At 46.1% G+C, this 16147-nt stretch overlaps 1 protein-coding gene across 6 annotated transcripts in view; it reads left to right on the top strand.

The window, feature by feature from the left end:
• Nucleotides 1-16147, top strand: part of Rere (arginine-glutamic acid dipeptide repeats) — a 359917-nt gene that overhangs the window by 289276 nt on the left and 54494 nt on the right. For all 6 annotated transcript variants that reach the window (XM_059255429.1, XM_059255433.1, XM_059255430.1 and 3 more), the window contains one exon: nucleotides 15997-16077. In XM_059255429.1, coding sequence (XP_059111412.1) covers nucleotides 15997-16077 — 81 coding nt within the window. The remainder of the gene's footprint in view (nucleotides 1-15996; nucleotides 16078-16147) is intronic.

The raw sequence follows: 16147 nt of genomic DNA on the forward strand, positions 1-16147 counted from the left end.
TATCTCTACTTCTTGATTTTTGCTATGAAGCTAAAACTACTCCCTATAAAACAGTCTCTTAAAACGTATTTCAAGAGACAGAGATTCTGGCTTTGTTTACAGGTGTCATGGTGGGTCTCTTTCTTGTGTGTACACACGTGTGTCTATGCCTCTTAGAGAAGACAGAGCTTTTGTTCACTAATCCTGAACACTCCCATTCTTGCCACTTTCTGCTTCTGCCCATACTGCCTTCTGCCATCCCCATGTAACTTCCACGTTTTTGTTTTTGAGATGTCTCTCACAGTGTAACTCAGGCTAACCTTGAACTCACTGTTGTCCTGTTTCCACTTCAAAGATGCTGGGAGTGATGGGTGCATCATTACTTCTGACTTAATCACAACCTTCTAACTAAAAATTACTCTAGCAAGATTGATTTTTTTTTCCCTGCAAAAATGAAACTCCACAGTATCTCCTTCATAATCTCAAATAACTTCTCCTGTATTAGAAGCACAGGTGAAAAACACATTCTTTCTGGGTGCATTCTGCATCAGATAGGTGAGGGCAGGGGCAGAAGATCCTCCTCTTGCAGCCCAGTGTGTCCAGCTTTGTATTCAAATGCACTATTACTGTGTTTGTATTCCTTATAAGTAGATAGAGCTAATCTCTTTGTATATGTAATTTACACACAGCTGTGTTCATGCTCTGTCAATACCAATATTTTCAGCAAAAGTGAGGTGTCACGGGAGTACTGTTGTTCTGAAAGCAAGCCTGCAGAGCAGCCTTCTGATTGGCTCATAACAACTTCCTGTCTAGGAGCAGCCTCCCTTTAGGAACTTGCCTGACTGCCATAGGTATCATTCCTGGTGGATGGGAGACAGTGACCATGGGTTGATGGGAGTCTTGCTGATGACTGAGGTCTGGCTTGGATGGAAGATTTCTTAGCCCCACTGGGCTACATTTTCTAAAAAGACACTGATTTTCCTTCCCTTTGGGCTCTTAGTCTTTTTTGTTTGTTTTGTTCTGTTGGATTTTTTTTTTCTTCTCTTTTTCTTTTCTGAGTCAGGGTCTCACCATGTAGCCCTGGCTGGCCTGGGATGTATGATGTACACCAGACAGACTAGCGTTGAACTGGCAGAGATCGGCCTGCCTCTGCCTCTCATGTTCTGGGGCTAAAGGTGTGAGCTACCGTGCCAAGCTGATTTTCCTCTCTTTGGGAGGTGACATCTATCTTAGCTGAACTATGTTCAGTGAGGAGCCCAGGCTCATACCACATGAAGGAAAAAAGTCTCCATATGTAGCATGAATCTTAAAGAGTCTTATTAATAAAATCAAACCTGAAGCCAGGTATTGGGGTGAATGCTGGAAGAACAGAGAAGCAGAACAAGCCACAGCTACCTCACCTTGCCGATTCCTCAGCTGGTCCTGTTTCCTCAGACTGGAAGCTTCTGAGTCCTCATCCAAATGGATCTCAGCTGAACTGCTGCTGAAAAGCCTAAAAGCTTAACCAGGCTCTAGTTCCTGGTCCTCAAGCCTTATATACCTTTATGCTTCCTACCATCACTTCCTGGGATTAAAGGCCTGAGTCACCATACCTGGCTGTTTCCAGTGTGGCTTTAAACTCACAGAGATCCAGATGGATCTCTGCCTTCCAAGTGGTAGGATTAAAGGTGTGTGTGCCACCATTTTCTGGCCTCTGTATCTATCTAGTGGCTGTTCTGTTCTTTGACCCCAGATAAGTTTATTAGGGTGTACCATATTTTGGGGAACACAGTATCACCACATTTCCCCTTTTTGTCTAAAATTTAAAAAAGCTTATAACTAATACAAGAAAAACTATCCAATAAGTATATACAATATATAATCAAGAATTACGTTAACAATATCTAGTCTATTAACATTTGACAGATTCAGATGAACAACTCCATTAATATATAATAATGTCCAGTCCATTAACATTTGACAAATTCAGACAAAAAATTTTCATTACTTACCCTATTAAAAACAAGTAGTTCCTTTTTCAAAGTAGATTCAATAATCCCCCTTTTTATCTTATCATATCCACCCATACCTCTTCCTTACCAGGAACCCAATGAGCCTGTGGTGCTCTTCCCTGATTCAGGAAGTTGAGAGTGGTCATAATGACTTACAGATGGGGTTTAGTTAATTTAAAATCACAGGTCTGTGTGAATATGGGTTATCATTGCCCACGGGTGTGCTAGTGTAGTTATTTACCTCTATAAAGGTGACCATTTGGTGCTGTGGGTGTCTTGTTATTTGTCAGTCACTGGTAGATACATATGTATCTATAAAACAAAGAATATATAAATAGTACATATTTATATGCAATACAAACATTTATACTTACATAAATATATAACTTTATAATGTAAATATTTATAGATACATATTTTTGAGACATAGCCTCCTATAGCCCAGGCTGTTCTTGAATTTGCTATGTAGCTGTGGATAGTTATTAACTTTCGATCCTCCAGCCTTTACTGCCTCAGCACTGGCATGTTTTGCTGCCCCTGGTGGACAATGAACCCTGGGCTTCATCCACACACACACACCTTTTTTTTTTTTAATTTACAAGTTTTACAAAGGGCGTCCTCATGAAAATGCCTTTTTTCCCCTTTGCATTTTAACAGAAAATCCACATTTCTTTTGTATTTTATTCCCCTTTGCTCTGTGCTGAAATCAACTTTGTTAATGAAAACTGATCATTGAACAGCGTGTTTCCGAACTACTTTCTGGAGTATTTATTTGGAGATTCTTGGCTGATATCACAGGAAGAGAATGGCTGTTTGGGTTCTGTGATTAGTGCCAGGTTATTTTTAATTTGAGTGTAGCTGTGTAGCCAATAATTGGCAAGATGCATTAGGCAGCTGAATCTCTGCACCTGTTGATCTTCTGTTTACCTAGCCTCTCACTGGACTGGGCCAGTGCACTCAGCATGCCATCTGAGTCTTGAATGGCAGTACTTTCTATTGGGCCTAAGGTACTTAAAGGACTTTGGTGTGCTCAGCACAGTCATCTGACTCAGAGAGTCATAGGCAAAGGTGGCTAGGAGGGATCAGCTGCTACTTAAACCACCTGACATGAGGTCAGTTTCCCATTGGGTGTGTGGTCTTTGAGTGGAAATAATAGTAGTTTTCATTTGCTAGCAGAGTCAGCCTGGGAAGGGATGGTTGACACACAGAGATATTAAAATAGGAAATTGTTTACTTTCTGCTTCTTGAGTGGGTATCTGGTAGGGTGGGTATGGCTTGGATCCTCTAGTGGATGTGGATGTTTGATTGAAGAAGATAAGGCTTCCCTTGGTTTTGTTAGTTATATTTAGAAACGTAGCAGTGGAGGCCTATCAGGAGACAGAGTGAAGCCAGTCAATTGGAAGGACTGCTGGCCTCCTCCAGATTACTCATGTACTCAGTAAGCTGGTGATTGAGGACCATCTGCTCCATGTCATCAGATGAACACCCGAAGCAGCTCCTCCCTTCCCTCTTCAGTTCAGGAGTACCACTTATGTCAAGTCTCAGGTCACATGGTGTCTAGAGCTGGGTGTTGTTACAGCAGAGTGTGCACGTTGTCCAGAGAAGAGCAGTTTGCTTCTTATTTAAATAAATACTTGACTGACACTGAGATTGAAGGGTTTGGTTTGGTTTTGTCTTGTCTTGGGATAGGGTCTCCTGTAGCACCGGCTGGTGTCAAACTCATCCTGTAGCTGAGGCTGGTTTGAACTTCTGTCTCTGCTTCCCAAGTGCTAGGATTACAGGTGTATACTGCCAGGTCTAGCTGAGGTTAAGGGTTTTAGTGAACTACATAAGAAATCAAATCACTCCTAACAACAACAGATAAACAAACAAACAAACAAACAAAAACCACCTTGAAAACAGCAGTAGAAATATATTCTCCCTCGCAGTTTCTGTGGAGGGAGGATTCAAGAGTGGCTGTGCTGATGTGAGATGTGGTAGGTCTGTGGGTTTGGAACCCTTCAGGCCCTTTCACTCCCAGGCTGGGAAATGACAGCTGGAGCTGCTGAGATGAATTTGTCTGTTCTTCCTGATGCTTCCAGAGTGGCCAAACTTTTTGGGGCGAGGGGGTTCGAGACAGGGTTTCTCTGTGTAGCCCTGGCTGTCCTGGTGACCAGTGCTGGTGAGAACTGTCACCACTCAGCTCACAGTGGCTGGACTTTGATTATTGTTGGCATTAGTTACTTTTCTGTTGGTGTGATAGCATACCATGACCAAACACAACTTAGGGAAGAGAGAGACCACAGGATGTCAGAAGAAACATTGCAGTAGGCAGCTGAGAAATCACATCACATCTTAACTGTAACCAGGAAGCATAGAGAACTAGAAATGAGGCAAGGCTTGTAGCATGAATCTTAAAAGTTCTTATTAATGAAAATAAAACCTGGAGCTGGGTATTGGGGTGAATGCTGGAAGATCAGAGAAGCAGAACAAACCACAGTCACCTCACCTTGCCAGTTCCTCAGCTGATCCTGTTTCCTCAGACTGGAAGCTTCTGAGTCTTTATCCAAATGGATCTTAGCTGAACTGCTGCTAGAAGCCTAAAAGCTTAACCAGCCTAGTTCCTGGTCCTCACGCCTTATATACCTTTCTGCTTCCTGCCATCACTTCCTGGGATTAAAGGCCTGAGTCACCATACCTGGCTGTTTCCAGTGTGGCTTTAAACTCACAGAGATCCAGATGGATCTCTGCCTCCCAAGTGATAGGATTAAAGGTGTGAGTGCCACCATTTTCTGGCCTCTATATCTATCTAGTGGCTGTTCTGTCCTCTGACCCCAGATAAGTTTATTAGGATGCACAATATATTGGGGGACACCATATATCACCACAAAGGCTCTATCTCCTTCCTTAACCTTCCCAACAGCATCAACCAGAGATCAGGTGTGCAAATACGTAGACTGTGGGGGATAGTCCTCATTCAAGCACTGCATCATTATCATTACCTTTATTTATTTAGAGCCCGGTGTGGTGGTGCATGCATTTAGTCCCAGCACTCAAGGCATAGACAGATGGATCCCTGAGTTTGAGGATATCCTGGTCTACAGAGCAAGTTCCAGGACAGCCAGAGCTACACAGAGATACTCTGTCTAGATAGATAGATAGATAGATAGATAGATAGATAGATAGATAGATAGATAGATAGATAGATAGATAAAAAAATTTTTAAGGCATTTAGTTGGGAAGTCCCAGGGGTTAACACATAAGCTGTAGGTGGGATCTCCATGCTTTAGAACTAATCCTGTGCCAGGTTCTGGCTGGGGAGCAGTGAGGGCAGGAGCAGTAGGTAGAACAGGGTAGCCTGGAGTTCTGATAAGAGCCATGGACTTTAAGGCTGTATGGTGGGTTGTATGTGTATGAAGTATCTTAGTCCTAGCAGAGTCCTCCACTCAATCAACAAGTGAGGTGCAGCTCCTGAGATACAGGCTGCTATAAGCTGTGCAGAGGCTCTTGGGATCCATGCAGGAAGTAAGCTCCGGAAACCCAGGCAGCATGTAATCACAAAAGGAGGTCTGCAGCAGGAGCGGGTCAGGGTTCTAGTATGAATGTACACATAAAGCACTTAGCAAGTGCTCCTGCCACATCCAGTTCTTTACCTGTACAGTGGGTCCAGGGACACCCATCTGGGCGAGTGTATTGTGGCTGCCTGTGTTGCTATCACTACCATCACACTGTACACTGAGACCTGAAGGGACCACACAGACTCAGGGAACCTGAGAGGCCCTGAGACATTCTAATCTGTTCTCTAGGATCAGGACTAGACTGCTTTGAACATGTGGTCCAGGACCCCTCAGTGTGGCGTCCACACTGAGATTGTCATGTCCTTAGCCCATAGCCTCACATCAGGACATGAGACTGGACAGTACTTTCCAGAAAAAAAAATGTGCATTCAAGATTGACTCAGGGGAACATATCAAATTTGGAGAGAGGGGCCCGGGAGATGGTTCTTGCAGAGAACCCGGTTCTGTTCCCAGAATCCACATGATGGCTCATAACCCTTCCCCACCGCTCCCTTCAGCTTTTGTACCCCTTCTTTCTATACACACACACACACACACACACCATTATTTTTGGGGGCCATTACCCCATTTCCATTATTGCTGCCAAAACCACATGGGCTGGGGGCTGGGGCTGGACAGACAGATACCTCCCCTTAACCATACCCCCTCCTGTGTGTGTTTGGAAAAATTTTTTGAGTTTCAGGGCATGATGCCCTCTTTTGAATTCTTCTGGCACATGCAGGCAAAACACCCATACACAGAAAATAAAGTAACCCACAAAACCCAAAATGTGTTATTGGAAAGAGGGTAGGTTTAATCTTTCAGAAATATAGTCATTTGTGTGTTTTATGTGGAATTTATAGAAATTTATAGAAAACACTTTTTATATTTCAAACAAATAAGAGGGACCACTTCATGCTCTTTTACAGTTCCTTGGTGTTTCTGGAACTTTGCCATCTTGCAATAGAGTGTGAATGTAAAAAGTAAAATAAATTAGAGATTTGGTAATAACCAATAAAAGAATAGTATTTGTTTATTTGGGGCTTTTGACATAGGGTCTTACTGTGGCTGTCCTGGAACTCACTGTGTAGACTAGGCTGGCCTCAGACTCATAGAAACCTGCCTGCTTCTGCCTCCGAAGTTTTGGGGTTAAAGTTGTGTGCACCACACCCAGCCCAAAGAGTAGTCTTTGCCTTGCTATCCAGTTTTCTATGCTGAAACTGTAAGTTAATTCAACTTTGAACTGGATTGGAATAGCACTAGTCATTATGGAGTATAAACTGGAAACTGAGACCAGGAGCAGTAGTCTCCCCTAGGCACATTGTAGTACTGTGTTTTGCCAAAATGGTGCCTCACCAGGACCCCTTTCATTGACGTTTAAGTGTTTCAAAGCAAAAGCAAATGACACATCTCACAGCAGTATAGCAGTGACTTTCAGAGGCAGTGTTCTAGATATGGGGTGGGTGATGTTAATTGATTACCAGGGCTGTATGCTGCACTGGCCTAGTCTGTCACCCAGTGGGCTGTCAATCAGAGCAGCTGCAGGATAGGTACGATGCAGCACACTGTTTAGAAAGGTCCCAGCACTCGTTCCTTACCCAAGACCCCTCATTAGCTGTATTTAGGACACTTCTCCTGCCTTTCTGCCTTTCAGAGAACAGTGGATAGAGTTTTTTACTGCCTGGCTGATGGGCTCACACTTTTGTGCCTGTCTCTGGGGTAGGTTGGGAGGGTGACTGTAGATTGCTTACTTGCAGATCTGCCTGCTTGTCAGTCCCCCGAGAACCAGTACATTATTAACATAAGGTTCTGTGCAGCAAACAGGGTAGCGCAGAAAGCCATTTTCACAGTGGGACTCATTTTAATACCTACAGTGTTTTCTAAACTGTTATGTAAGAAGACCAAGTAGAGAAGTCATGGTGAGTTTCTGACTGTGATACACTAGTTAAAATTCACCAGAGGGAGTTAATTTTGAAAGCTCTCAGCCAGTGGCTAATGCAGAGGTCTCTTAGGCTGATATGTAGCCTAGCCCCTCTTTTCTGCTCTTCCTGCTGCAGACTGGGGTCACATTCAGCACACAGATGGCTTTGGAGGGAGCCATGTGTGCATGTGATCTAGAGGTTTAGGCACATCCGGCCCTCCGTAGGACCGTTACTCTTAGGACTGCTGCCCAATTGGATGTTCACAGTATTATTATTATTATTATTATTATTATTATTATTATTATTATTATTTAGTTGCGGGGATATGAATTTTATGTAAAAGACAAGGTTGGAAGTAGCTGAGACAAGAATAAACACTGAGGATACCCTTTACTTGCCCATTTTATAGATAATTTTTTGAATACTAAAAGGGGCAGCAACCATCTCTGATCTGTACCTTGCTTTTAATGTCTGCACCCCATCCCAGTCTCTAAGCTTCCTGTTTATGTATGTCACCTTTGACCCTCCCAGTATGAATCAAGGATTTGGTACCATTGGATACCCTATACTTTGCTCATATCTACAGTGGAAGTCCTGCCTCCTAAGGAAGCTGTAATGATTGAGGGAGGTCCTGCCCAGTAGAGTCTGGGTAGTGCCTATGCAAGGTGGTGTGCGTCTGTTTTATTGCTGTGTCAGGCAGCACCTCACCACCCTCTTCATGCCAACACGCGCAGAGAACTTGGGATATTTTCGTTGATCAGTAGGACTGATGGTGGCCTTCTTGTCCAGGCCCAGCTAGCTGTCTCTCAAGGTGGACAGGACAGGAGAGCACGCTGGCTGCCTTGTAGGCAGTTCATGCCCTCACAGCTCACAGGCAGGTTTGCCCAAGCACACGAGGAACTTCTGAAACATGAACTGTAGGGGGAGATGAATGTTCTGCATTTCAGCCTTGTTCTTCTTATTTCTGTGCGTATCTCCATTTAAAGAACAGCTATGACTAAACAGCCCTATCAGAATTCTCCGTGAAACACAAGAGTAGACAGTGTTAGGACCTTGGAGTTCTCTCTCCTTTCAACCCCTTTCTAACCGAGAAGTTGTAGATAGTCCTGGGTAGATGGGTATAGAAAATAGATGTCTAAATCAAACATATACTGATAATAAATCATAAAGAAATTTATTTGAAAGTGATTTGATAGGCATCTAATTTTACTGTTTATTAGCAGTGAAAACATATTTGCATATTAGAGATGTGGGTGTGCTTGTTTGACATACAAGAAATCTTAGTTGAATAATAATGCAGGATGTTAAAAAAACAAAAAACAAAAAAATGCAGGATGTTGAGCATCTTTGGGGTTTTTCAGAATTGTTCAATGTTTAGATTTTATAATATCAATGTTGAGGACACAGCTTCACATAAAAATGTAGCACAAAATGGTAGAAGTATGAATAAGGCCTTTTCAGAAATGGCTGGAAATTCTGTCCTAATCCCAAGCCAGGATTTGACAATTTTTAATGAAACTCAAAAGCAAGCTTTATTAAAAAGTTTTTCTTATACATTGTTTATTTGTGTATGTCAGTACGTCTGTGTTGGGGCATGTACGTGTCATAGAGCTGATATGATGAGCAGAGGACAGCTTGCAGGGGTTCTCTCCTTCCACCTTGAGGGTCCTAGGGATGGAACTCAGGTTGTCAGGCTTAGCCACAAGCCCCTTGACATGTCAAGCCACTTTGCCAGCCCTCAAAATGTGAAATTTTAAAGATTTGGTTTTATTTTTATTTGTGTATGTGCATGTTTGCACATGTGTCTCTGAGTGAATGCTGTAGACGAAGTTTCTGTCCTACCCGGCCCCCCGGGCGTTTAGTCCCAAGGAAACACAGAGGCTTATATCAATTACAAACTGTTAGGTCTATGGCTTAGGCTTCTTACTAGCTAGCTCTTTCATCTTAAATTAACCCATTTCCATTAATCGATGTGTTGCCATGTGGCTGTGGCATTACCGGTCTGCTGGCATCTTGTTGCAGGCTGTCTTCTGCGTCTGCTCTGGCTCCATCCTTTTCTCCCTGGATCTCTCTTGAATTTCCCACCTGACCCTTTTTGTTGTTGTTGTTTTCGAGACAGGGTTTCTCTGTGTAGTTTTGGCACCTGTCCTGGATCTTACTCTGTAGACCAGGCTGGCCTGGAACTCACAGACATCCGCCTGGCTCTGCCTCCTGAGTGCTGGGATTAAAGGGGTGCGCCAACACCACCCGGCCCCTGCCTGACTCTTATACTGCCTTAGTATAGATGAACAGCTTTATTAACCAGTACTAGCAACACATATTCACAGTGTACAGAAAGACCATCTCACAGCAGAATGCCTCATAGGTACCTGTGGAGGCCAGAAGACCATGTTGAATCTCCTTTTATTTATGTGTGCATATTTGGACATGTGTCTGTATGTGAATACCTCATATGTAAAGGTATCTGTGGAAGCCGGCAGAGCATGTCAGATCCCCTAGAGCTGGGTTACTGGTGGTTGTGAGCTCCTGGGTGTGGGTGCTGAGAACTAAACTTGGGCCTTCTGGGAGAGCAGCAAAAGTTCTTAACCTTAAAACAGTAAATTTTTTTTTTTTTTTTTTAAAGCATTCTTAGCCGGGCGGTGGTGGCGCACGCCTTTAATCCCAGCACTCGGGAGGCAGAGCCAGCCAAATCTCTGTGAGTTCGAGGCCAGCCTGGGCTACCAAGTGAGTTCCAGGAAAGGTGCAAAGCTACACAGAGAAACCCTGTCTCGAAAAACCAAAAAAAAAAAAAAAACAAACAAACAAAAAAAAGCATTCTTAACATTATGTAATCCAAGGATAGGCTAATTTGATACTTAAACAATGAGGAAAATATTAAGGCTTTGTTTTCCATAATTAACCCTTTGTTTCTGTAAGAGTGGAAAACTTCAGAAGTACAGTAACAACACCGCCCTTCATCTCAAATCTGAACCGAGGTGTTTGATGCAGCATTCAGTAGCACTGCATGGTATGATGGCATGCACAGTGCACATAGTGTGTGCTCAGCAGGCTGCAGTGAAGGTTGCACACTGCAGCATGGGTAAGTGCTGACAGAAGCTTCGCTGTGTGTTGAGTTGTTCATTCATTTCTGACTGCAGTATGTTCAGAAACCTTTTACTGATGGCCAGATTCTTCACACTGAGTTTTAACTTCATGGCCTCATGTACTCTCCATTCCACTCTACGCACATATGCAGGGGGAGGAGGGGGTGGGAGTGCATGGGGCAGAGCCCCAACTTTAATGGTACTGGATACTTTTTGTTTGTTTGTTTGTTTTTCGAGACAGGGTTTCTCTGTGTAGCACTGGCTGTCCTGGATCTCACTCTGTAGACCAGGCTGGCCTTGAACTCACAGAGATCCACCTGGCTCTGCCTCCCACACGCTGGGATCAAAGGCGTGCGACGCCACCGCCAAGCAGTACTGGATACTTTTAAAAAAAATTTTTTAGAATTATTTTATTTTATGTGGATGAGTGATTTGCCTATATGTATGTAAGTCCACCATGTGTGTGCCTCGTGCCCGTGGAGGTCAGAAGAGTTTGTCAGTTCCCCTGGTACTGGAGTTACAGATAGTTGTGAGCCTCCATTGGGGTACTGGGAATCAAACCCTCAGTGGTCTTAACCACTGAGCCAGATGTCCAGCCCCTATTCACATTTTCTAAATCCGGAAGTTAAGTTTTCCCTGCTAGGAACTTAGGTGACAAGCCTGCATCTAACTCATGAACTAAGTTGGAACATCAAGGATAGTCTCTCTGCCATAGGTTTCTGTTTGGTTTCATCTGGCTGTGAGGATGCAGAAAGAGAAAACAATGTGGTTTTCTCCCAAGGTGCACACTCAGGTAGCTTGGAGGCACCTGAAAAGTACCAACGAAACAAGTGTCAGCTTCCCAAGGGCCTCAGCACCCACATTCCAGTGGGGTGATGGTGAGCCCGGGAGCAGAAAGCCGGGCCACTTAGCACTGGCGTGTGACCCAGCCAGTCCCCAGTTTAAATGACACACCTTCTTTCTCGGTCGCCCTTGGCAGCCTAGCATCTAATATCTGCACTGTCTGGGACAGAGAAATAATATACAAGGCCTTGGAAGGAACAGACCATGGCCATGAACTTAATGGCTTAGCACTCCTCTCTGTGAACAAGTCTGTATGGTAATTATGAACTTACTATTGAAAACATGAAGGTCTTCATGTGGAAAGAGAAGTGCACAGAGAGAATGGTGTTCACGGCCTTAGAAGCCAGTCTCACAGACTGATAGCCAGATACCATGTGCTCTGAGGGCTTGGCTCTGTTTCGATTTTAGAGGCCACTCTGCATTTCTGGTAAACCACAGGTGAAGTCGTCCTGAGAGGCAGATGTTTGGCTGGTTTTGAGGCCTGTGGCTTTCCATAGAGAAATAACAGCACAGGCCACATGAAGTTTTTACTTCCTCTTTTTTTTTGAGTGAGGCCAAGGGCACTTTGTACTTGTCATGCATGGACTGCAGTGATAGATCTACATTCACCATCAGATGTCAAGTTCATATTTCTGGAAGTGTACTTAGTTTGAGACGTCTGTAAGACAGTCAACTGAGTGTTCTCATTGGCATTGGATCATAGATGCAGCCTTAGGATACAGTGAGCATCTTGCAGGAAACTTAGAGCTAGGGCAGCAGGAGGTTATCCTGGGAGTCTGGGTGGGCAGAAAGCCCAAAACTCTGGAAAGACATTTAGAGGTTAAGACAAGAATTGGGCCAGGTGACACAGGCAAAGGAGAAGTGGTTGTCGTGAAGTGGAGGTCAGGTCTGTTTTCAGAGTTCAGGCTGGACTTTTCTGTGTTGGTCCTTGTTTGTCGCTGTGGTGGTGGTTTGGGTTTGTTGTTGTTGTTTCCTAGGTTTGCTTGTTACTGGAGGGTCTGATAGAGCTAGGCAGCCTCAGACTCCATGTGCAGAAGAATGGCGTTGTATTCCTTGTCCTTCTGCCTCCATTTCCAAGTAATGGAATTTTAGACAAGCACATGTTGCCTGGCTATGGGCCCTTCTCCATTTCTTTTTTTCTTTTCTTTTTTTTTTTTTTAAGATTTATTTATTTATTATGTATACAGTGCTCTGCCTACATACATGCTTTCAGGTCAGAAGAGGGCACCAGATCTCATGGATGGTTGTGAGCCACATTGTAGTTGCTGGGAATTGAACTCAGGACCTTTGGAAGAGCAGGCAGTGCTCTTAACCACTAAGCCATCTCTCCAGCGGCCCCCCTCCCCCACTTCTCCATTTCTTAGTCTAGTTCCATGATGGACACTCCACTTCAGCCCCATCTCAATTGACTTCACTTGTTTTAGAAACTTGGGGACTACCAAGAGCCCAGCACCTTAGGGGGAGGGAAAGTGGCCTGCGATAGGATTCCTGCCTTTGCAGGGTTTATAGACTGAGTAAATGAAGTCTCGTACAAGTAAGTGAGTGAGTCGGTGGGGGCCGGTCACGGGACTTTTATTTTTGGAGCTTGAGAGATTTGAGTCTGTATTTGAAATGAATCTTGGCAGCAGACTGGCATCCTTAGACATCTGTATGGAAACAGAGGGAGGGCCGTGAAGTCAGAGCGCAGGCAGACGAGCACTGTCCTGCAGAGTTTAAAGTTGTTCTTAGCTCTGTAGACCAGGCTAGCCTCAAACTCACTGAGATCCACCTGTGTCTGCCTCTTCCTGAGTGCTGGGATTAAAGGCATGTGCCACCACCACCTGGCCAAGATGTAGTCTTTTGTGAGATGGGGTTTCATGTAGCCTGTGCTCTTTCAAGTCTGTTGTGTAGCTTAAACTTCTGATCCTCTTGTTTCCACTGTCCTAGCACTAGGATTACAAGTATGTGCTTAAAATCTGTAGTTTTGAAAAATTCCTTGGCAGAGGCTTGTTGTAACAGGCTGTATGGTGAGCTAAGTTCCTGGAAGTAGAGCTGGAGGTGGGGCCTGGACCTGTGCTGGTTAGGTGGGAGGGAGGGAGGGAAGGAAGGAAGGAAGGAAGGAAGGAAGGAAGGAAGGAAGGAAGGAAGGAAAGAAGGAAGGAGTGTTGTCAGGAGAAGTGAAGAACTGGCAAGCTGGTGTTAAATGAGCTAGAACGTGTAGTTTCAGGATAGCCACCAACATAGACTGAATGTCATAGGAAATGTCAGGAAACATAAGGATTTGTGAGGCCGGATGACCTTGATCTGTTTCTTACCTATCTGTGCCTCAGCTTCCTTGTCTGTAAAATAGGAGTAATGATAGAACTTCCTTAGGTTGGGGATGGTGTGATAGGTATGTAATAACCACTACTGGTTTGAATAGCATTTCTCACATTCTTCTGTCACATTTACCCGGATGTTCCAGATCCAGCCCCTTTCCTCTTTTCTGATGAACGTGTTGTGTGAGTGCTGGGCACTCACCCTACATCTGATACCACGGTATGGCATTCCACCCCCAAACTATCTCCCACAGCCCATCTCCTCTTCTCAGAGCCTCTCCAACCCTACAAATGCTGCCCCTCCCCTTGGTAACCTGTCCCATGCCCTCCTGCCTTGGTGTGAAGATGTTCTGGACTGCCAGAGGCCACAGTCGTCCATCTGTCTTCTGGGCTTCCTTGGTGTACAGGTGAGGTGCTCCTTGCTTCTTTATGCTTGGTCAGGTAGTACCCCAGAGTATTCTGGACTAACTCTACATACACTACCTTACCTGCTAAAAGCGAGTCACAGTTTAGCACATGTCCTGGCAAGGTTTTTCAGAGTCCCTCCCAGTGCTAGGGGTTCAGTAAATTATTAAAGTAAGTTCATGGCCTCACCCTCTACCAGTGCAGTGTGCCAGCCTCTGTCTGCTCTGCTGTGTTCCTGGTCCATACTGGGGCCTCCCCAGGGAAAGCTCCTCCTTCAACCTCTGGTCTGCCCTCAGCTCCTCAGAGCTCTGTGCAGCCTGACCTGACCGTCACTGGCCTCAGTCTCTTCTGCAGGCAGTCACTTTTTCTGCATACCTTGTCCTTGCAGCTTCCAGAATGTTCCTGTGTCGTTCCTGGTCAAATTGAAGTCCAGCTGGAGCCCACCTGACAGGCTTATGCTTCCTTGTCACTTCCCCTAAGTCCAGCAGAGCAAGCTTCCTCCTCAGAGCTCCACCCACCACTCTTTGTTCCTCTGCTGCTTTCCTTATAGGCCCAAGAGTCATCCATACCTATTTGCTTCTCTGGGCTGACTGGAACTCCTTGAGGGCAGAGCTCTTTCTTGTTCTAGTTCTGGTGGAGATGCTTGCTGTGTGCAGCTTAGGATGCCTGTTGATTGTATGACTGATGTAGAAGTCAAATACCAGAAGTCGCTCTTCATACCAGAGGAGTGTGTGCTGCTTTCTTATGCCTCACAGATTGTTCCCACTGAACTATATCAATTATATTGAAAATGGACAGTGATGAGTCATATCCTAGGAAAGGGAGAAATCGGAACTCGAAGAGCCTGCAGGACTAGAGTAGGAGGTTGCAGATGGGTCCTGCAGGCCAGGTCTGGCCCTTCCCTGCATTTGTCCCGCCGGTCTTCAACACCCGGAGTGGGAGGCCCCTCTTCTCAGTGGGCAGGTGATTTATTGGCTTGGGCGCTTCCGTGGTGTTCACTTGTGAAGTGCAGGCTGATACCCGGGCCTGGCGGGAGCAAACACCTCAGCCTCGGGTCGGAGCGGCCACAGGGGTGGAGACCGGCGTGGGTTTCGCTGCCTCGCATTGGGCGTGCGGCCTGGCCCGAGTGGGGAGTAAGTTTTGCTGCTGTGATGCCCCGCCCGCAGGGAGAACCCCGAGAAGGCTGCGGAGGGGGCTCGGCCGCCTGCGGGGCCGAGCGGGGCGGAGCCGAGCGGGCCGCGGCGGCGATCCAGGCCGCCTTTTGCAGCTGCCCGCCGCCAGGCTCGCTGCGCTCCAGCCTCCTCCCCCGGCGCCCTCCGCTCCCCGCGCCCCGCGCCCCGCGCGGCCCCGCCGCGGTCACACGCTGAGCAGTCCTCGGCCGCCTGGCCCTGCGCTTTGTGGAACCCGGGGACGGGCGCGGCCTCCTTTACCTGTGGCTGCGGGTCGCGCTCGGATCGGAGGTGGGGGCAGTTCGTGGAGCCGGCCGAAGTGAAAGTCTGCGGGCCGGGCGGGCCAGGGGCTCGACCCCAGAGGCTTCGGATGGGCTTTCGTGGTCAGGGGAGGGGACGAGGGTCGGAGCAGCCCGAGACACTTCTGTGAAGGCAGCAGCTTCTGCGGGTGGAAAGCAGCTATGCTGGTTTATTGCAACGCGGGCGGTTTGTTGTTAGCACCTTCGTGCAGCCCGTGGTGTCAGGAGGCCGCCCTAGCTCCGCTTGCCTTTCCCAAAACGCGGGCGCTGCTTGTGGTTCCCCGCAGGCCGGGGGCTGCCCTGCCCTGCCAGCAGGTCCCAGCTGTGCCGCCGAAAGCCTCCAGCCTAGCTAATATTCCCGAGCTCAGACTTTTCTGCAGTTGCTATTCTGCTGATTGCAGATATCTTTGCTTTGCTGACATCCTGTTTTGGTTTTGGTTTTTACGTCTGACTTGTTTCTTTTTTATCACAGAAACGCTTCGTTAAGGGACTCCGGCAATACGGCAAGAACTTCTTCAGAATCAGAAAGGAGCTGCTTCCCAATAAGGAAACCGTGAGTACAATCGGACTTTATGTAACTTGGCTTTTTCCTCTTTGCTTCGCTCATGCTGCTTCTCCGCATC

The sequence above is a fragment of the Peromyscus eremicus genome, chromosome 2 (genome assembly GCF_949786415.1).
Source record: "Peromyscus eremicus chromosome 2, PerEre_H2_v1, whole genome shotgun sequence".
In the NCBI taxonomy this organism is placed as follows: Eukaryota; Metazoa; Chordata; class Mammalia; order Rodentia; family Cricetidae; genus Peromyscus; species Peromyscus eremicus.